Source organism: Schistocerca cancellata, chromosome 10 (assembly GCF_023864275.1).
Source record: "Schistocerca cancellata isolate TAMUIC-IGC-003103 chromosome 10, iqSchCanc2.1, whole genome shotgun sequence".
In the NCBI taxonomy this organism is placed as follows: domain Eukaryota; kingdom Metazoa; phylum Arthropoda; class Insecta; order Orthoptera; family Acrididae; genus Schistocerca; species Schistocerca cancellata.
The window spans coordinates 74466954-74489856 of NC_064635.1; the positions used below are offsets into that span (position 1 = coordinate 74466954).

At 43.5% G+C, this 22903-nt stretch overlaps 1 protein-coding gene across 1 annotated transcript in view; it reads right to left on the minus strand.

The window, feature by feature from the left end:
- Positions 1-10360: 10360 nt before the first annotated feature.
- Positions 10361-22903, minus strand: part of LOC126106132 (serine/threonine-protein phosphatase 6 regulatory ankyrin repeat subunit A-like) — a 56830-nt gene continuing 44287 nt past the window's right edge. The window contains exon 4 of the mRNA XM_049912376.1: positions 10361-12925. Coding sequence (XP_049768333.1) covers positions 11504-12925 — 1422 coding nt within the window. The 3' untranslated portion in view covers positions 10361-11503. The remainder of the gene's footprint in view (positions 12926-22903) is intronic.

The following is a 22903-nucleotide window of genomic DNA, read 5'->3' on the forward strand; positions in this document are numbered from 1 at the left end:
TAAATTACAATGTAACAGTAGCCCTGCATTTACATAGGAAAAAGTGGAAGAACCTTTCACACACGGTATAAAGAACACACTGACGCCTTTCGACTAAGCCATTTTGAAACATCTACAATAGCTAACCACATGTATATTAATAAACACAGACTTGACAACATCCACAACAGCCTAACCATACTTCACACACAACCCATCAGTAAAAAACTTAATCTTCTAGAACACTTAGAAATAATGCTATACAAAGAAAAATATTCCGAAAACTTGTTGAATGAAGAAACAGAGTTTAACAGCCACAATTTTTTCTACACCTTTAAAAGTTTATTTTTTCCTGAGGATCAAATCTTTAATAGTACAAACATGGTGCCAAATAATTATTTTAATAATACCTGTGTACTAGTAATAATATACCATATTATCTTTTGTGAAACAAGAAAATCGATTATATTTAGAAGTAGGACATCTGTATGAACGAGAATCTTTGACATGTTTATGTTCTGTTACTACAATGTGCGAAAAAGTGTGTGACTATGTATATATCCCAGTATGTACTGCAAAATTAAAGATGTGTATTGTGTACACCAACTGCACAACAGAAGCAGACATCATACAATGTTAAACTGTAAGTTAGTTTCATATTATTAACGCTGTAAAACTTATATCTACAATATACCATGTTGTAACACAAAAATGTAATATCAACAGGCAAAAAACTAAAAAACCTGATGTAAATCACTAAAAAGCACCTGAAGATGAGCCTCCAGGGCTCGAAATGCATAGTGCAGTAAATAAACGCAACTTATGACTGAAGGCGGTTTGTTCTTCATTTTACGGAAGTAAAACAGTCGCGGACGAAACACTGAAAAACAATGGATAAAATTAAGTTCAATGAGTTTATTTACTAAGTCATTTATGTCTTGAAGTGAAACGGTGTACATAATATTTTGAACAGGAACCCACGTCCGGAAACGTATCGTTTCCGTGCTACAGCCGTTTGGAAACATGTTTGCCAGATAGGTATGCAACAGGGTAGTCACGGTGGGTGTGGGGGGGGGGGAGGGGGAGGCAGGTGCTTACGTCGGAATGACTTATGTCATTTGACGTCAATCCTACCTCTCTCACATTGTTCAAGTCTCGTTCACGTGTCTGTGAGTGTTAGAGGTGGTATTGGGTGTTGGAGATGGTATGGGTGTGGTTGTTGGTCATCCACAATGTACCATGCTAGACGGTGCTGGGAGCAACATCCAACAATCGCTCGTGTACTCATGGACGGGTTCTTTTCAGCGTGATGCAATACGGCCTTGCCAATTCGGGTGCGCGGTGTCTCCTTGGAGCACCACAGTCATGCCTACTGACGGTGAGGGTACCCCTCACTGGAAGCCATTGCGTAAGTGTGACGAACAGGGTATGCGATGGAGTCGCACGTTGTGGAGAACGATCTTATAAAGGCGTCGGGCAGCTCTTCATTCACCGTGAACATCGTCCTTCAGAAGGATCATCTCGGTGTATTCTGAAAACGTGCATTCAACCGTGTTGCTCTAACACTCGTAGACACGTGGATGAGGTTCGAACCAGGTCAGAGAGGTAGCACAGAAATCAAATGCCGTGAGCCAGTCGGACGTAAGCACCCCCCACCGTGACTTCTCTGTTACATACCTACCAAGCAAAAATGTTTTCAAACGGCTGCAGCACGGAAACGGCACTTATCCGGACATGGATACCTATTCAAAACACAGGATGTATCAAAAAGAATCCTCCGATTTCAAAAAAATCATAACCATTAGGTAACTTCAAATAAGTGCATGAAAAATGTGCTGTTGGAAACAGAAAACTCTCGAGTTTTACATGGTTCCCGCTAGGTAGCAGCAGTGTGCGCCCACTTCAGTTCTGGTAAAAATGGTGTCGGTACAACGGAAAGCGTTTTGTGTTCTACGTTATGCGCAGTGCGGGTCAGTAATAACTGTTCAGCGTGACTTTCGTACTGGGTATGGTGTGGATCCTCCTACAGCACACAGCATTACACGATGGCACGAATAATTCCGAGAAACACGTTGTAAGAGGTCCATGACTAAGGAATTTGTTGCTAGCGCACTTGAGCAGATGTAATTTCGATGGATTGCTCACGCGCTGCCTGCGATATGTAAGCTATAAGAGAATCTCAGACCAGAGAGCTGTGTAGTCAGCAGTAGGAACTGTGTGGCAGTAGGAGTAAGGAGTTGCTAGCAGTCTGGTGTATCGAGTTGGCTGGGCCGGTCGTGGGAGCGATGGCGGTGACTGAGCGTTGTAGTATAAGGTAAAAGTAGCTTCGCGCATATGTAGATTGTTATATCAAGTCCCATGTAAATGCTTTTAAAAAGAAATCTCTTAATAATAATCTTTCTTACAAAAATTAACTTTTGACAATCATTCAACTCAGTGAAAGATTTTACTAATTTCTCCAATCCATGGTCATCCTGTTTATTGTAAAGAAAAATCAGTTGTTTCTTTTTATACATGTCAAATCTATCGACCAGCATTGCACTCAGCTGTGCAAAAAAAAAATTCTTATAGGAGCAGATATATACGCGCTATCCAGCGACCTTATTGAGATAAGAATTTTCAATTTATTCAGAATGATCTTTTAGGGCCATGACGCAGCGCTGCTGACGTCCAAAATTTACCAGTTTAAATTCACAGTCAATTATTGAAAGGTAATAAGTGAGCGACAATTTTATTGAGAGTTTAGTCACATTGTATTATTGGTAGGTTACGGAATTCATTTATTGAGAGGTTACGCTGAATGTGAATTACATAATTATATTTTTTATCTTTTGGTAGGTTACGATAATTTATCTGTTGGGAGGTTACAACGTTGTTTGTGTAAAGGCAAATTGCTGAGCCGTCCCCGAGCGCCTGACACAGATATCGAACGCATCTGCCATAGTTTCCCAGTCCGCAGAAATCCGTTCGCTGTCTGCCTCGACAGTTCAACATGTTCCCAATGTTCGCCTGGCGTGCGTTGCGTCAAAGTTTACACATGAAACCATACAAAATTCAGCTACTGCAAGCTGTTCGTGGAGGTGACAAACAACAACGTGTGGAGTTCTGTAATTTCGTTCTTGGAAAGATGGACGATGACAATTTTCCTCCACGCGTAGTGTTTAGTGACGAGGCAACACTCCATTTAAAAGGAAAGGTGAACCGTCATAATGTGAGAATACGGGGTACGGAACAACCACATGAAGCTGTGCTACATGAGTGTGTGTGTGTGTGTGTGTGTGTGTGTGTGTGTGTGTGTGTGTGTGTGTGTGTGGTTTGAGGTTTACGGGCGCTAAACAGCATGGTCATCAGCGCCCAAACGCATAGAAACAGGAACACATGCGGTGAAGGCACGAAGACGGACAGCGAACAAGGAGAACGGCTAAAACACACAGATCTGACGCAGTTCCAAAGCCTCACATACAGAGGCAAAACAAGAGGAGAAGGAACGCACTAAAAAAGGAAAGAAAACACAAGGAAAAGAGAACAGAAATCGAAGTGAAACAAGTAGGTAATCGTGACTGGCAGACCTCTTACCTAAAACCTGGGTGAGCCAGTCACCCAGCAGCACATTAAAACCCTCTCCCTAAAATCCGAGACAACAAATTGATTGGACAGGACACAAAACCGTAATACCTTAACCACAGTCGTTGCGTCGTCTTGCAAAATAGAGGGCAAATCCGGTGGCAAGGAAACCACCGCCCTCTGGTCAGAGAATAAAAGACAGTCAAGTAAAATGTGACGGACAGTAATCTGGACGCAACAAGCACTGCAGATTGGGGGGTCCTCCCGCCGGAGTAAAAAACCATGCGTTAAGAGACTGTCCGATGCGGAGGCGAGTGAGGAGAACCTCATCCCGCCTGCACGACTGGTAGGACGTACGCCATGGCCGCGTGGTGGCCTTGACCAGACGCAGCTTATTTTCACCGACTGCCAGCCACTCCTCTTCCCATTGACGCATAACACATGAGAGGGACTCTCCAAAATTTAGTGTGTGTTGTACAGTACAGTACAAGAAAAAGTGTATGGTCCATTTTTATTTGCCTAGAACACTGTTACAGGAAACACATATGCCTGAGAACTTTCTTTTCCCACAGTTGGAGACAGATTCGAACAGGATGGGGTACCGCCACACTGGTATCTGGAATTGCGGGAATATTTAAATCTAAGGAGTACTGAGCGATTGATCGGTCTTATTGGGCCAAATGATTGAGCCTTACGTTACTTGCCTCCAAGACCACCGGACCTGACTATATGTGATTATCTCTTGTGTGGCTTTTAAATGACTCTGCTTATGTGCCTCTGTTAACAACAACAGTGATTGAACTGAAACATCGCATAGCAGAAGCTGTGTAAGTTATAGCTCAAGACATGCTCGCTGCAGTGTGGGAACTACTGCATTGACATATGCTGTGCATCTCAGGGTTGCGTATTGAACACATAGGAAAAGGTATGAAAAAAAAATTTTCATCAAAAAACAAAATTCATTTTATATGTTTTTTAGTTTCGGAACTATAGATGTGTCAAATCGGATTATTCGTTTTGATACACCCTGTATTATGTACTCATTCCCCTCTATGAGACCTAGCAGTTTGTGACTGGAATTTCCTAATAGCCTACATGTATATGTTTTTTTCAATTATTATCATGGTATGGCAGACAATTTGTACAGAAACCAGATGGCAGTTATAAGAGTCGAGGGACATGAAAGGGAAGCAGAGGTTGGGAAGGGAGTGAGACAGGGTTGTAGCCTCTCCCCGATGCTATTCATTCTACATATTGAGCAAGCAGTATAGGAAACAAAAGAAAAGTTCGGAGTAGGTATTCAAATCCATGGAGAACAAATAAAAACTTCGAGGTTCGCCGACGACATTGTAATTCTGTCAGAAACAGCAATGGACTTGGAAGAGCAGTTGAACGAAATGGACAGTGTCTTGAAAGGAGGGTACAAGATGAACATCAACAAAAGCAAAACAAGGATAATGGAATGTAGTCGAATTAAGTCGGGTGATGCTGAGGGAATTAGATTAGGAAATGAGATACTTTAAGTAGTAAAGAAGTTTTGCTATTTGGGGAGAAAAATAACTGATGATGGTCGAAGTAGAGAGGATATAAAATGTAGACTGGCAATGGCAAGGAAAGCGTTTCTGAAGAAGAGAAATTTGTTAACATCGAGTATAGATTTAAGTGTCAGTAAGTCGTTCCTGAAAGTATTTGTATGGAGTGTAGCCATGTATGGAAGTGAAACATGGACGATAAATAGTTTAGACAAGAAGAGAATAGAAGCTTTCGAAATGTGGTGCTACAGAAGAATGTTGAAGATTAGATGGGTAGATCACATAACTAATGAGGAGGTATGAAATAGAATTGGGGAGAAGAGGAGTTTGTGGCACAACTTGACTGGAAGAAGGGATCGGTTGGTAGGACATGTTCTGAGGCATCAAGGGATCACCAATTTAGTATTGGAGGGCAGCGTGGAGGGTAAAAATCGTAGAGGGAGACCAAGAGACGAGTACACTAAGCAGATTCAGAAGGATGTAGGTTGCAGTAGGTACTGGGAGATGAAGAAGCTTACACAGGATAGAGTAGCATGGAGAGCTGCATCAAACCAGTCGGGGTTGGGTTGTTTGGGGAATGAGACCAGACAGCGAGGTCATCGGTCTCATCGGATTAGGGAAGGAAGTCGGCAGTGCCCTTTCAGAGGAACCATCCCGGCATTTGCCTGGAGTGATTTAGGGAAATCACCGAAAACCTAAATCAGGTTGGCCGGACGCGGGATTGAACCATCAAACCAGTCTCAGGACTGAAGACCACAACAACAACAACAACATGGCAGACAATCAGTTAAGGCCGAGCTAACCGTATCACATCGTGGATACCATATTCTCTTAAACACTTGTCCACAGGTGTGAACGTCTGATGGTTTGTACTCTTCCCTTTGGGAATATTTTTCAAATACTGTCGTCTTGATGATCGTGCATTGCCCTCTGCTGCACCGTAGAGGAGTCGGACATCCGCGTATTCACTGTCTGGGTACCACATGAAGCATATACAACGACTACAATCTGTGCTCTACTGACAGAATGAATGTACGTAGTACGCATAGTGCTGCTACGCTTCAACAGCGCCACAGCGTACGACGGTCCACACAAATGTCACGTAATCAAAGGCATTTCATGCCAGAATCAACCGATCAGTGGAGATGTTTGTACAAGGCAACATCAGTCGATATGCAGGCGAACACGACACGTCGGAAGCCTGTATTTGGCCCATGATGTAAAGCCTACCGCAAATGACATTATGCATCATATCTCGGAAATAAAGCAGTTTCAGACAAAACTTTATTTAACATTTTACTCGCATTTTGATGCATACACTACACCCATGAATTACGGGGTGAAAGATATTTAAACCGACAAGCTCTGGGAGGTTGTAGGGGACATCAAAACAAATATTTTTTCCTAATGTCATTTTTTCCTGTGAGGATTACTTAAACCGGTAGAGGCTGTATTACGCTCTTGAGTTGTTAGATGGCGTATTACGATCGTCAGTTGTAGACAACTGCTGTCCACCAGTGTAGTAGTGCATTGTCTCTGTTTACTAATGGAGCGATACACCTGGAGTGATTACACTGATATGGTTGGTGCGTACCACGTAGCGCACCACAACGGACAAGCTGCACAGCGGGTTTATCAGCAACAATATCCTAATCGCCGTATCCCGCATCATACGACCTTCACTGCTGTGTACCAACGTCTGCGTGAGACCGGGTCATTTTGCAGATTACCTGGACGGGGACGCCGTCGCACGGTAAGAACGCTGCAGTTTGAGGAAGCTGTCTTGCAGCATGTGGAGCGGGATCCTTCAATCAGCACTCGTGCAATTGCACGTAACGTGGGGACGAATCAGACGAATGTAAGAACAATACTTCGAGAGCAATTGTTACGTCCATTTCACATACAGCGTGTCCACAACCTGGAACCAGTTGATTATCCACCCAGAGTACAGTTTTCACAGTGGTACCTGGAACAGTGTGAAATCCATCCTACATTTCCATCCTCTGTGTTGTTTACCGATGAAGCAACGTTGGGCGTGATGGAGTCTTCAACATGCACAGTTTTCATGTTTGGAGTGAGGATAACCCACATGCTACAGTTACTAGCGCCAATCAAGTGCGGTTCTTCGTTAATTTGTGGTCGGTGTTGTTGGGGACTGTTTAATTGGGCCGTATCTGCTACCTAGGCCATTAAATGGCAGGCACTATTACAATTTTCTCGCCAGTGCATTTCCAGAATTGGTGGAAGACGTCCCGCTCCCTACAAGACAACGCCTGTGGTTCCAACATGACGGTGCGCCAGCACAATTCAGTCGTTGTGAGCGTTGATTCCTGGACCGACGGTTCCCAGAAACGTTCACAGGCAGAGGTGGTCCTGTACCGTGGCCTGTTCGATCCCCAGACATGTCCCCTCTGGACTTTCTGTGTGGGGAGAGATGCGCAACCTTGTTTACGCAACTCTTGTTGCACCAGAAGAGGATCTGGTTGCCTGGATAGTAGCAGCAGCAGCAGCAGGAACAATTCAGGGTACTCCTGAGGTTTTTGCCCGTGTCAGACAGAACATGATCCGACGGTGTAACCTTTGTTTACGTGTCAATGGAGGCATTTTTGAAAATCTACTGTAATTGAAATTGGGTTGTGTTAATGTGTTGTCTCTTGGTCATAAAAAATGGAAAAGTGTTTGTTGGTTTAATTAATTTGCCGCCAAAGAAATCTTCCTCTACCGGTTTAAATACTCCTCATAGGGAAAAATGATATTAGGGAAAAATATTTGTTTTGATGTCCCCTACAACCTCCCAGAGTTTGTCGGTTTAAATACTTTTCACCCGGTATGTACGCTTACTTATGAGTCACCACGTATAGAGAGATGTGGTACTTTATGATTTTGCATTAATCTTCACAGTGTACGACTTGTAGAAAAATATGTTTATTCAACAACACGTTGCTTAATAAAGGCACTATTGTTTTGTGAGGAAAGATTTCATGAACAAAAGTTATTAATTTTCAGGCTAAATAATTTACAAATCAAAACAGATTCAAAATATTCTAATAGTGGTAAAACATACAGATATTATAAAACTATCAAATGCATGGTTGTAATTTGCTGTTTTAAAAATCTGTTTTGATAATGGTGATGGTGAAACACTGTAGGTGGGGACCAAAAGGTTACTGATTGGGAACGTCCACATGGCAAAATATTAATCTTGAAGACGTAAAATTAAGTCTTGCGTGGAAGGCAATAATGAAGTGAGTGATGCGTTTGTGGTTACGAAAACGTGGCAAACTGGGTTATGTGTTACTGGATGGCACAAAGATATATTTGTAGAGTAGATAGAAAAGTATTATAGGGGGTGGGGGAATCCTATTATAAGGAACGATAGGGAAAAGAGTGTGAGATCTAATTGGGAAAACAGTTGCAAAGGAAGGATCTGTAATCTATGAAGAGAAGTCGATTGAAGTTGCATGGGACTGGGTTCGTAAGTGTGTACATGAATGACTGGGAATGTGCCAAATAAATCTTGCAGGTGAATAAATTTGTTGACGTCAGAATCAGGTATTTATAATATTCCAGCTATCATCAGCTCATTGTGTCGCTCTTTCTTTTGTACGCGCGGTGTTTTCAGCCAGCTAAGGTTGGCAGCAGCCAGAATCTGTCAATGGTGTTCCATTAGATATCTGTCATTTCAACTGCTCCCATCAACCACGCCGATGACAGTCTTGTTACAGTGCAAGTTTAGTAGGGGAATTTAGTTACTGTGTGTAGAACCTTGCTCACACAAGGCAGATTCGCGTAGTGTCTATGCGGTAGCTGCCACACGCAACATTCATAGCCAGTAATGGCTGCCAAGTCCACAGGTGTCAACCCTATACGACTCAACACTCAGAAATTCGTGGTGACTAAAGTAACTCCAACTGGAATTTAACTTTTTTCGTAAAGTACCACATAATGAAGTGGCTTGTGATCATTTATATCTTGCACATACACGGCGGCTCCTGCATTCAACGACAGCCTGACAGTTGGGTGATATTTAGTCGCATCATGCAGTGGTGTCGAGCCACAGATGTTACATGTGCTTACTTCTGCTTTCGCCTCCAGTAGTGCTGTATGGTATTCGGAATTTTCATTTATTACTGCGCCATGTACGGGTGGTTTCGATCTAGCAGTCGCGGTGTTAACATTAGTACCACTGTTCAATAGGTCTGTGACAGTCACTGTGGCTTCGCATTTTATATTTTACTGCCATATGTTGTTGTTGAGCATCATACTACAGATCTTCGTTTTCTGCCTTACGACGACATTCACCGTAACAGCCTGCTTCCATGTGTAGTAATGTCTCAGGCTTGTCATTCTAAAACTTATAAATATAAATGGTCTTTTTCGTATCTGAACTTTACACACACAGAAGAGAGAACAGTATGCAATATTAACTATGTTTGATATTTTACAAACTTTGCTTTTTTATGTGCTTAGGCAAGACATCTTTGTCCGTTATGTTAATTATGACCGCGCTCTTGCAGATTCACCTTTTATCTATATATTCGTATTTGAGATCATCAGCACCCGAAGACGTGGATGGTTCGTGCTGGACGATTATCTCTTCAATTTACGGATCCTTTCTTTGCCAAGCTAAGACACTCAACAATCTTACGAATAACTAGTGACACAAAATAAAGCATACATGGATTAGTAATAATTATATTCTGAGATAGAAACATAGTTTAAAAATACACTTACATCATGTGATTACGAGTGCCGCTGATTGCAATTCGTGAATAAAATATTGAAATAATACAATGTTAATCGCCGTGAACCACACACGTCTGATCTGTCAGGACCCATCAAACAAAAGGTAACCTATACTTTCGTCACCTGACTATCGTAATTCTTCCACTGTTTTCCAGCGGCTGCAGACAATGCTTGCACAGCCGTGGATTTCATCTGTGGTTTTTCATTATATCTTTATTTTTCAACTTATAACTACGAATTTTTCCTAAATAACCGCTCAGCGTGCAAATGTGCCTTTAAAAACTAATGTCGAAAATGGTGAGTGATACACTTTTGTTTTTTTTAAATAAAAACACGATAAAAAAGTAAAGTCACTCCCAAAGCAATGACTTTTATTGCAACAGTTAGTTTTCATTTTCATTTGCGTTCAAACAGATGGTAACGTGCAATTTCTTTGCATTCAAATGTAAAAATATGTAATATAAGGTGTTTCAGATAGAAGATTTTAACACTAAAATTGTTATAGTTATTAATATTATTATTGTTATTGTTCTTATTATTGTTTCCTCTACAATTTTTCTACGATTACTTACGAAATTTATAATGTCAATTATCAGAGTTATAAATTACGCATAACATTGTCTTTGTATATATCGATCTCAAACAATATCTTAGTGTGGCAAAATATATCGCTGAGCTGTGTGGTTAGCGGCGGGTTTTCTGTCGTTGTGAGGCAAGTGTTTACTACTTTTTGTTGAGGACTGTATGCCGTGAGCCAATGTGGTGACAATGCTAACATTTTTATAGAACCGTTTTTGTCTTTCAGTATCTGAGTGCTATGGTGTGTCGTCCAAAACGAAGTATTAAAATAAGGAAATAATCATGAGTAAAACTTTCACAACAAATCATTTAAGCAGACGTGTAACAAAAATCACTATCCTCGATCTTTCCTCACCAAACAGGAAACATACTTCTAGATATATTATGCCAGTGGGAAACACGGAGAAATGTACAAAAAATAATATATCTCTTTTCCAACAAACAGCTCAGTTCATACATACAATACCAGGAACAAAAAAGATCTGCACAAGGACTTAAAAGCACTTACTTTAGTTCAAAAAGGGGTCCACTACTCAGGAACACACATCTTCAATAATTTTCCAGCAAACATAAAAAATTTAGTTACAAATAAAGATCAGTATAAAAGGAGCCTGAAAGACTTACTAGTGGCCAACTCCTTCTACTCCATTGACGAATTTTTTAATAGAAACAAATGATGTATGTATATATTCATACTATTAGTATTATCATTTCACCTTTTTAAAAAAAATTGACATGTTCCACATCCACGAGGATCTCCTCATCACGGATCTATGGAACGAAAGAATAATCTAATCTAATCAATCTAAAAAAGCGCCACTATAGCTGGCAGCATGATGTAGAAATGTGATACGAGACTTGTCGTTTACTCAAACTATTGCTCCATCCTCGAGGTGATTTTTTACTCAGTGCATAGAACTAGAACGTGCTGCATAGTGCAGTGGAGTGACGCCCTCGACATTCTGTACGTGAATATTGGCTGTGTCACGGACACCAACTGCTCGATGCTGTTTCAGAGTAAGTCTCAGCTTCACACAATAGCCTGACGCACTCTCCTCGACCAGATCCGGCAGTAAAGTAGGGTGCCATGTGACCATCTTGATTCACTCGTTCGATGCCTGCCCTGGGCTCGAGCAACGGTCTCCCACATTCAGTACAGAATCCCAAATACTCTTCATAATCTCATTGTTACTGTAAACGAAGGCTAACTGCAGTGGTGTATCACCATTGTTGTCTCTCTGGTGCGTATCAGCTCCTGCCTCCAACAGTAGCCTGGCGCAAGCCGGAGAGCCTCCTTTTGTCGCCCAGTGTAGCGGTGTCCTACCGGCATCATCCTTCGCCTGGACATCTGCGCCCGCCTCGAGGAGGTCCATCACAGAGCCGGGGTAGCCGACCTGCGCGGCCAAGTGCAGCGCCGTCTTTCCGTCGGCGTTCCTCGCTGCCACGTCCGCCTTCGCGCCCACCAGCTCCCTGACACACTCGGGCCTGGCTGTGCGCGCCGCCTCGTGCAGAGCAGTGGCACCATTGTTGTCTCTCTCATCCACATCAGCTCCTCCGTCCAGCAGTACCCTGACGCATGCTGGAGAGCCTCCTTTCACCGCCCAGTGTAGCGGTGTCCTACCAAAACCGTCCTTCTCCCGGATGTCTGCGCCTCCTTTCAGGAGGTGCCTCAGACAGTCTGGGCTGCAGCTCCGTCCGGCCAAGTACAGCGCGGTGAAACCGTCAGCGTTCTTCACCGTCACGTCCGCTTCCGCTTGCACCAGCTGCCTCACGCACTCTGCGTTACCTCTGTCCGCCGCCAGGTGCAGAGGTGTGTTCAGGGTGTCACTCACTGGACTGTGGTGAGCGCCTGCACTTAACAGGTGTTCCAAACACTCCTCGTCGCCATTCCGTGCAGCATAGTGCAGCGCTGTGAAGCCATTCGCATCTGCCGACTCCAGGTTTTCGACTGCATTGGCCAGCAACCTGACACAGTCTGCGTTCCTCCTGATGGCTGCCACGTGCAGTGGCGTGCAGCATTCGGAGTCCTGTGCGAGGGCGTCTGCGCCAGCCTCCAGCAGTAGCTCCACACACTGGTCCCTGCCGGTCGCCGCCGCACAGTGCAGCGGAGTTCTGCCTTTCTTGTCTCTCAAACTGACGTCAGCACCTGCAGAATGCAGCAATTTTATACATTCCACGTTACCAGATTTTGCTGCCAAATGTATTGCTGATTCACCCCGATTGTTCTGCGCGTTGACGCCGGCTCCGGCTCCGATCAGTTGCCTTACACGTTCGCAGTCGCCTCTTCTTGCCGCTTCGTGCAACGTCGCCTCACCAACTGAGTTGACGCGCACGACTCCATCGCCTGCTGCTGTCAGCTGCTGGAGTGCGCTGTTGCCAAACCTCTCTTCACGAAGAGGCACCCGTCTGCTCTTGTCCAGTCGACTCCTTCCACTGGCACCCTGGTGCATCTCCAATGCTGGAGACTCAACAGTTGTTGACTTTCTCTTCATGTCTACTACTTTAAACGTAAGTAGCTTCAAGATCTGTAAGTAGTAATGAGGTATTAGAATGAATACAGCAATAGTAGTCATAATTTTTTGTATTTATATGTACAGATTAGAAAAAAAATAACCATTGGCCCTATACCAGAAAGATTCACTACTGGCCATTAAAATTGCTACACCACGAAGATGACGTGCTACAGACTCGAAATTTAACCTACAGGAAGAAGATGCTGAGATATGCAAATGATTAGCTTTTCAGAGCATTCACACAAAGTTGGCGCCGGTGGCGACACCTACAACGTGCTGACATGAGGAAAGTTTCCAACCGATTTCTCATACACAAACAGTAGTTGACCGGCGTTGCCTGGTGAAACGTTGTTATGATGCCTCGTGTAAGGAGGAGAAATGCGTACCATCACGTTTCCGACTTTGATAAAGGTCGGACTGTAGACTATCGCGATTGCGGTTTGTCGTATCGCGACATTGCTGCTCGCATTGGTCGAGATCCAATGACTGTTAGCAGAATATGGAATCGGTGGGTTCAAGAGGGTAATACGGAACGCCGTGCTGGATCCCAACGGCCTCGTATCACTAGCAGCCGAGATGACAGACATCTTATCCGCATGACTGTAACGGATCGTGCAGCCACGTCTCGATCCCCGAGTCAACAGATGGGGACGTTTGCAAGACAACAACCATCTGCACGAGCAGTTTGACAACGTTTGCAGCAGCATGGACTATCAGCTCGGAGACCATGGCTGCGGTTACCCTTGACGCTGTATCACAGACAAGAGCGCCTGCGGTGGTGTCCTCAACGACGAACGTGGGTGCACGAATGACAAAACGTCATTTTTTCGGATGAAACCAGGTTCTCTTTACAGCATCATGATGGTCGCATCCGTGTTTGGCGACATCGCGGTGAACGAACATTGGAAGCGTGTATTCGTCATCGCCATACTGGTGTATCACACGGCGTGATGGTATGGGGTGCCATTGGTTACATGTTTCGGTAACATCTTGTTCGCATTGACGGCACTTTGGCCAGTTTACGTTACACTTCAGATGTGTTAAGACCCATGGCTCTACCTTTCATTTCATGCCTTCGAAACCCTACATTCCAAAAGGATAATGCACGACCGCATGTTGCAGTTCCTGTACGGGCCTTTCAGTATACAGAAAATGTTCGACTCCCGCCCTGGTCAGCACATTCTCCAGATCTATCACCAACTGAAAACGTCTGGTCAATGGTGGCCGAGCAACTGGCTCGTAACAATACGCCAGTCGCTACTCTTGATGAACTGTGGTATCGTGTTGAAGCTGCATGGGCAGCTGTACTTGTACACGCCATCCAAGCTCTGTCTGACTCAATGCCCAGGCGTAATAAGGCCATTATTACGGCCACAGGTGGTTGTTCTGGATACTGATTTCTCTTGGATCTTTGCACCCAAATTGCGTGAAAATGTAATCACATGTCATTTCTAGTATAATATATTTGTCCAATGAATACCCGTTTATCATCTGCATTTCTTCTTGGTGTAGCAATTTTAATGGCCAGTAGTGTACTGTTCGGTGTTAGACCACATCACTCTAAAACACTAACACAACTATAAACGCTATGTTTCGACGCACCTTGCAGCAGTCCCCTTCAGGCCGACCGAATGGCTGGGTGTACAATGAACTGTGACAGGCTGTGAAGACAGAACAATCGACCGGAACAGCTCCAAGTTGCTGTCATATCTTACTGCAGTTGCGTCAGAAACTGCATAGCCAAGGTGCTGGGTCACGGTACAATTAAGACAATATTCCAGAGAGTCCAAAAGACCGTTGATCTATTGGGAAAAGTGATAGATTTAGTAGGCAGGCCTTTACAAACTTAAGAAGTGATTGCGGTGATAGCTACTTTGGCGAAACCTGAAGACCGATTAGCAGTCGTGGATCGGAGTGTGGATGCTATGTACGACAGGGCAGCGTAGGAAATCGGCAATATCTGAAAACCACCTCCAATGCTAATTTTCGAGAACGCCATGTTCTTTCTTGGCAGCCACCGATGAAGCAGCGGAAATTGAGGGTGGCTTAAAAAAGTGGAAAACAAAAAAATACCGCCTCAATGGCTTAAACAGAGAGAAGAGCTACAGTTTGCAGACATCGAGTTCCGCAGGAGTGTCTGTCAGCCAGCCGCCTCTTCACGAGACCTGGAGAAATGCCATGCGACAGCGAGGTGCCGCTGCAGGAGAAACGTTGCTCCGTGAACAAGCTGCCTACTGGATGTTTGCTGCCAGTCAGTTGCTGCAGTCGTACAGAACGTGCAGCCAGAGATCTGCGGTCATCTCGACATTGATCTGTCCAATGACGTAGATAAGTGCGACATCAATTGTCACCTGATAACCAAATTAGACGGTACATACTGTAAACACTCAGAAATTCAGTGACCCTGAGGAGGATCGCTGCAAAGATGTTCGAAGCGACATTATTATAATTATTTTGGCGTCTCACAATGACGCAGCATAACACTCATAAAGAAGCTTAGACGCTTGCACCCATTTGCTGCGTTTAACTGATTCGATTTTCCGATCAGTGTTCGTATGTAGCCTATAATCAGGGAATAAAATACTCTGTTTATATCTGGTACAGATCAATTCATTGTATCATCCTGATTTGGTGTTTATGTATCCACCTAGATTATGGGCTGAGTCCGAACACTGGTCAGATTCTAAAACACCTTACGCAGAGTTGAGTGATGTTTCTCTGTAAACACGTTTTCATGTAGCAAGACGTCGTTCAGAAAATTATTTCGAAATGTCTGATCTTTGTTTACTGTTAGCGTAAGACAAGCGGGTTTTCACTTGAAATATAAAATAATTCAGGAATAAAAACTAAAATCTACATCCTAGGACGTTGCATATAGATATTTTGCTGTGTTTGTTGAATCAGTGGAACACGGAGAAACAGGTGGCTCTTATTCGAAGAAGCCGTACAAGAATCATAGATCTGCGTGCTGTCTAGATGGAGAACTCTTGTCTTCGAACACAGAACTTGTGTGTGCCTGCTAATTCTTATCGTTGCGTCGCTGCCATATTGTACTTATTCAAGACGTTCTTATTTGTGACCATATACGATCTGTAGTTGATCGTAACTTATAAAAAGATACTTCTTGTTGCATCCCCGTCATATTGCTGTTAAGCAAAAACTGTATATGATTAGGGATTATCTATCTCTATGGCTGTAAACCTTCTGTCACTGACTATAACTTCTATGTGAGTGCTGATTTCTTGAATAGCAGCCTAATTATCGTGAGGCAAAAATTGTTAAAGGATCAGTAACATACTTGTGGTTGTAAACCTTCTTTCATTGGTTCTAACCTCTGTGTAAGTTCAGATTTTTATCGTTGCACGGCTGCCATATTGTAGTTAGGCAAAATGAGTATACGATGGGAATTATTTAGTTATCTGTGGCTATAAATCTTCACTTATTGATTGTAAGAGAATCTGAATTAAGTAACTGTCAGATAAGCACAAGATTTCATCACTTCATTAGACGTCACCCACACAAATATAATCCTTCCTTCCTTCACAAAAGCTAAGAATTTTACTATTTCATTTGGAATTTTTGAGTGTGCAAATAGTAAAAACACATTATGACTGAGGTATTAAATTAAAATATCATCCACTTCGTAGTTGCTGAAGAAAAATGACGAGCATTTGCAACATTATTCCCAAGATTCATTGCCTATCGCTTTGTACACGTGTCTCTTTTGTCCAAATAGCTCATATGTCTGCATCAGTTTGCATACCATGTATGTAAAAATGTGTTTCGCTTTATATTGGGAAGCAGCTGTCCTCCTCCGCTTAATTATCGGTTGACACTTAATGTAGTAATCCATCAGGTCATTCGCAATTTGCACTACACTGAAGAGCCAAAGAAACTGGTATACCTGCGTAGTATCGTGTAGGGCCCCCACTAGCACGCAGAAGTGCCGCAACACGACGAGGCATGGACTCGATTAATGTCTAAAGTAGTGCTGGAGGGAATTGACAGCATGAATCCTAAAGGGCTGTCTATGAATCCGTAAGGGTACGGGGGGGTGGAGTTCTCTTCTGAACAACACGTTTCAAGGCCTCCCAGACATGCCCAATAATGTTCGTGTCTGGGGAGTTTGGTGGCCATCGGAAATTTTTAAACTAACAAGTGTGTTCCAGGAGCAACTCTGTAGCAATTCTGGACGTGTGAGGTGTCGAATTGTCCAGCTGGAATTGCGCAAGTCCGTCGTAATGCACAATGGAATCTTACGTACGTGTCAACTGTCAGAGTCGTATCAAGACATATCAGGGGTCTCATATCACATCAACTGTACGCGCCGCACACCATTACAGAGCCTCCAACAGTTTGAAGAGACCCTTATGACACGAAGGGTGCGTGTGTTCATGAGGTTGTCTCCATACTCGTACACGTCGATCCGTTCGATACAACTTGAAACGAGACTCGTTCGACCAGGCAACATTTTCCAGTCATCAACAGTCCAGTCTCAGTGTTGACGGGTCCAGACGAGGTGTAAAGCTTTGTGTTGTGCAGTCATCAAGGGTACACTAGTGGGCCTTCGGCTCCAAAAGCCCATACCGCTGATGCTTCGTTGAATGGCTCGCAAGCTGACACTTGCTGATAGCCCATCGTTGAAATTCGCAGCAACTTGTGGAAGCGTTGCACTTATGTTACATGGAACTATTCTCTCGAGTCGTCGTTGGTCCCGTTCTTCCAGGATCTTTTTCCGGCCACAGCGATGACGGAGATTTGATGTTTTGTCGGACTGCTGATATTCACATGAAATGGTCGTACGGAAAAGTCCCCGCTCCATCGCTACCTTGTAGATGCTGTCGCTTGTCGTCTGACTCACCACGTTCAAACTCACTTAAATCTTGATATCCTGCCACTGTAGCAGCAGTACCGATCTAACAACTGCGCCAGACACTTGTTGTCTTTTATAGGCGCTGCCGACCTCACTGCCGCTTTCTGCCTGTTTACATATCTGTGTATTTGAATACATATACCTATACTAGCTTCTTTGACGCTTCAGTGTAGGATGGTGGGCCGCATTGGTAGGTATTAGAACTGTTGCCGTGTCGTTTCGCTTTAGTAGTCTGATGGTTTCCCCGATTTAAACAAGTTAGTGGTGTCAAGTGGTGGCAATGCTAAACAGAAAATCTTTCCAAACTACAATACTTTCTATAATGTAGTTAAATTGCACAAGTGATCAAGTACTTTAGCAGTGCTCAAGAAAAAGTCTTATTGAACCCAGGCCTACAGTTTCAGCTTGTCATCTGTAATCAGGTCGGTGTACCATCAGTTGCGGAGGAGTTTACTACGAGTGTGCTACAGCTTCTCAAGGTGACCCCAAAGGCCCAGTGCAGATACACTGAGAGACAGTGTTTGCCCTGGACAGGGCATTCACAGCATGTTTCCTTCTGCAGGTCAAGACTTTCTACAGTGGAGTTGATCGAAGGGACTGAGATGTTAACGACCAAAAGTGGGAATGATGTTTTACAGCTGTTGGTAAACTAAACATTTCTCAAGATTTAACGGAATCCTTGTGGAATGGAACATTTTTATCAAATGTGTGTGTGTGTGTGTAAAACAAGCAACATTTTTATCAAATGTGTGTGTGTGTGTGTGTGTAAAACAAGCCACTGTGGAATAGCAACGAAAGTTACTAACAAATACACACATCAAAAAAAGTTTTGCATCACCTCGGTTCCGAGAGTTCCGGAACATGTACAGAAAATTGGAGTAGAGATCAACATAAACATCAGTTCTGCCCTTTTTATTCCTCATGAATACCACACATTTCATGTCATACCACCATACAGCGAGACCTTCAGAAGTGGTGGTCCAGACTGCTGTACACACTGGTACCTTTAATACGCAGTAGCACATCCTTTTGCATTGATGCACGCCTGTATTCGTCGTGGCATACTATCCACAACTTCATCAAGGCACTGTAGTTCCAGATTGACGCAGTCCTCAACGGTGGTTCGGCGTAGATCCCGCAGAGTGGTTGGTGGGTCACGTCGTCCATAAACAGCCCTTTTCAATCTATCCTAGGCATGTTCGATAAGGTTCATGTATGGAGAACATGCTGGCCACTCCAGTCGAGCGATGTAGTTATCCTGAAAGAAGTCATTCACAAGATGTTCACGATGGGACGCGAATTGTCGTCCATGAGGACGAATGCATCGTCAATATGCTGTCGATATGGTCACACTATCGGTCGGAGGATGTCATTCACGTTTCGTACAGCCGTTACGGCGCCTTCCATGACCACCAGCGGCGTACGTCGGCCACACCTAATGCCACTCCAAAACAGCAGGGAACCTCCATCTTGCTGCACTCGCTGGACACTGTGTCTAAGGCGTTCAGCCTGACTGGGTTGCCTCCAAACGCGTTCCCGACGATTGCCTGGTTGAAAGCATATGTGACATTCATCGGTGTAGAGAACGTGAGGCCAATCCTGAGCGATCCATTCGGCATGTTGGTGGGCCCATCTGTACCGCGCTGCATGATGTCGTGGTAGCAAAGATGGACTTTGCCATGAACGTCGGTAGTGAAGAGGCACATCATACACCTTATTGTGCATAGTTTGAGTCGAAACACGACGTCCTGTGGCTGAACGAAAAACGTTATTCAATATGGTGGTGTTGCTGTCAGGGTTTCCTCCGATCCATAATCCATAGGTAGCGGTCATCCACTACAGTTGTAGCCCTTGGGTGGCCTGAGCGAAGCATGTCATCGACAGTTCCTGTCTGTATCTCCTCCATGTCCGAACAACATCGACTGGACACTTTCTTTGTTGGGAGCCCTTCCTGGCATAAAGTAACAATGCGGACGCAATCGAACCGCCGTATTGACCGTTTAGGCATGGTTGAACTAGAGACAAGACAAGCCGTGAACCTCCTTTCTGGTGGAATGCCTGGAACTGAGCGGCCGTTGGACCCCCTAGGCGCTGCTCATTCATGGTTGTTTACATCTTTGGGCCTGCTTAGTGACATCTCTGGCGATCAGATACATGAATAGTATCACAGCTGATAATGGGATAGAGGTCTTCCCACAGTGGAACATTTTTGTGGGAGGCTGTGTTTGAAGCATTCTCTGCTGCGAGATCTCTCATGATATTGATTGCTGTCGCAGATGATGACCATCATCTGGAGTTACTGGAAATCTAGCGAGGCCACAGTCGCGGAGATACAGTGGTCGTTGTCTTCAGATATATGTTGGCAACCAACCAGGCAACACACCGATTCGTCGGCACGTGCTACTGAAATGCAAGCAACACTTCTGCAGAAAGCCTACCTCCCAATGTTCCATTTATCTGAAATTACTAGAGAAAACACCCACAAGCGAGTCTGAGACTGCCATTTTATTAATTTTCAATTGTAGTGTATGATGCAAATATAATATTTATATAATATATTCATAAATGATGACAATAGTAAGTGCAATAAATTTAGCAGGTTGTATGACGTAACATTCACTCTATCTAAACAAAAGCGAGAGGGCACGTTATTAATATCAGTTGGAGTCCATTCCTGCCTTTGGTAGTGAGTAGTTAAGGAGCACTAGTTTTAAAGTTACTTGATGTATTTATTATGTAGGGTGTTAGGGGTGTAAGTGCAGATATTTCTATAATGGCTGAGGACAGTGTATTGAACAATGTTACACCAGTATTTACTTAATTTCAAACTAGTAATTGTAGCTTCTACTAGTACTATCCTCTTTAGGTTCATTATTACTTCCATGCGTGGTGAGCAAAAACAAACCATGTTTATTTCCCCTGGGAAGCAAGTCATTTACTGAGCTGTGTACACGTCGAAACGGAAACGGAAACGGAACGTCTATACTGAGAGAAGTAGTCTACTTTGCGGCACAGTTACGACTGTACAAGAAGAAAAATCAGTTAATTAATTATATGTTTGTGGGAAAACTGTTAGACACAGAGTAAAAACAGTTAACATGCTGAAGTGAGTACATAGAGGGTGATTTTTTTCGCCTTGTACAAACTGTGGGGACTGATTAATGAGCGGATACGGAAAGAAAAAGGTCTAATGAAATTATGTCCGGAAATGCGTGGTTTCCATATTAGAGACCATTTATACAAACATACTTTGTTACAGAGACTGCGGTCTAATACCTATTCCACAAACTACCAATATAAATTTACTAATTATAAACATTATTCACTCTGTAGATCGTTGGCTTCATTGGGATTGTAAAATGGAGGTCTTGCGCTTTTTACTGTCTTCCCGACCGTCAGATTAATATGACATCACCTGATAGTGTCCTGCTCCCTGGACCTTGGTTACACCAGACTGCTTCACCTGAGCGATATTGCATTGTTGGTGTTATTCTGATTACGATGCAAAGTTCCTTTGGAACTTTGAATGGTAATCAGGATAACACAGGTATTGCAGTATCATATTTATATGCCGATACTGGGCAAGCGACTTTCAAGCACAGTGTCTGACCTGTACGGGAATATACATAATGGATGTACGAGTAAAGGTTGGCAATAAACTTTGGGTCTGACCGTGAGACTTGCACGGACAGCCAAATGGTAAGGCGACAGCTCGCGATAAGCGAGAAAAATCAGGGCTCGGCACAAATTTTCATTGTCGTCAGTCCATTCTACAGCTGATGGTAGTTCTTATTCGCAATTGCGAATTTATTTGATGTCATTTACCTCTAACTGGGATTTCAATTAGTTAACGAAGGGAAACAGGTGAAGTAAAACTGGATGTATTCTTAAAAACACATATAATAATGTGATAAATAAGAACAATTGTAATGTAATTTATAGTCACGTAACTGATCAACATGTAGCTCACTGGGTCGGTGGTTAACTGCTACACTACACATCCAAACGTCTCGTGTTCGATCCTTGATCAGGTCCTAGGCTTTTCATCGGTCATTTATCACTCCTTACACAGCTAGCAATGTTCTTTTATGTGAAAAATAACGAGTGGATTCGTGGTTAGTTATTTACGTTAGACTGTAGGTACTCCACAATTGATTGTTGTAGAGCTCTAAGGTCGGACGTTGAAAAAGGCATACCGCCAATAACAGGACCATGCCCAGTAACGCACTTGTGGCGCTCAATACAATCTTCCTTTTTACTTTCAACTGAAGGACCTAAACATTTTAGCTCTTACTAACTGCAAATGCTGCAGTTGTAAAACAGAGCCTTTAGGGTATGTGTAGAGAATGTAACAAAGTCTCTATAGGCCTGTCCTATTACAAATTGAGATATAATTACGGCCGCATTTGCAACCATAGATTCGAACTGCTCATGGAGTTACGAGTTTTGTGGTAGGAGGCGCAGGGCAGTACACACATTAATTAGAAACTCGACGAATTTAATCTTCTTACTTTGTAAGATGCCGTGGTCTCCTGACCTTCATTGCTTACATATTCCGCCCTCACAATCATATTCCGCACACCAAGACGCTTGATTCGAACCCAAACTTGATAAGATAAAGTCAATGTTGTATGAATTCATGTAAACGATATGCAAATAACTAGTAAATCGCCAATGCGCACCGAGATTGAAATACTCGAGGCTGGCGTACACACATACATTCCAGACATGACGGTCACAGGGACTTTTAATTTGGGAGATGCAAACCGCATGCCAGGGGGCCGGTACCGGTCCCTTCAGAGGACGACTAACTATGTCGGCTGGTGACCGCCCATAGAGCAGACAGCATTTGCCGAGTGAAAGGAAGAACGATCCCGTGTTCGGCTTAAAAGCAAATTCCGCTACATTGTGTGGGAGTGCCCAGCCTACGCATTCTTTACAAACAGAGCACGCAGTTTCAGAGATTTTCACAGGGAGACAGCAAACGCCAAACGCTGATGCTACAGATTTCTGGATTGGTCGCCTTAAACGAAACGTCATTCTCCCATTTTAGAAGAACAATGCTGATTGGCAGACGATATTCCTGACGCCTTGAGCTGAAGGAATAATGGAAGAGA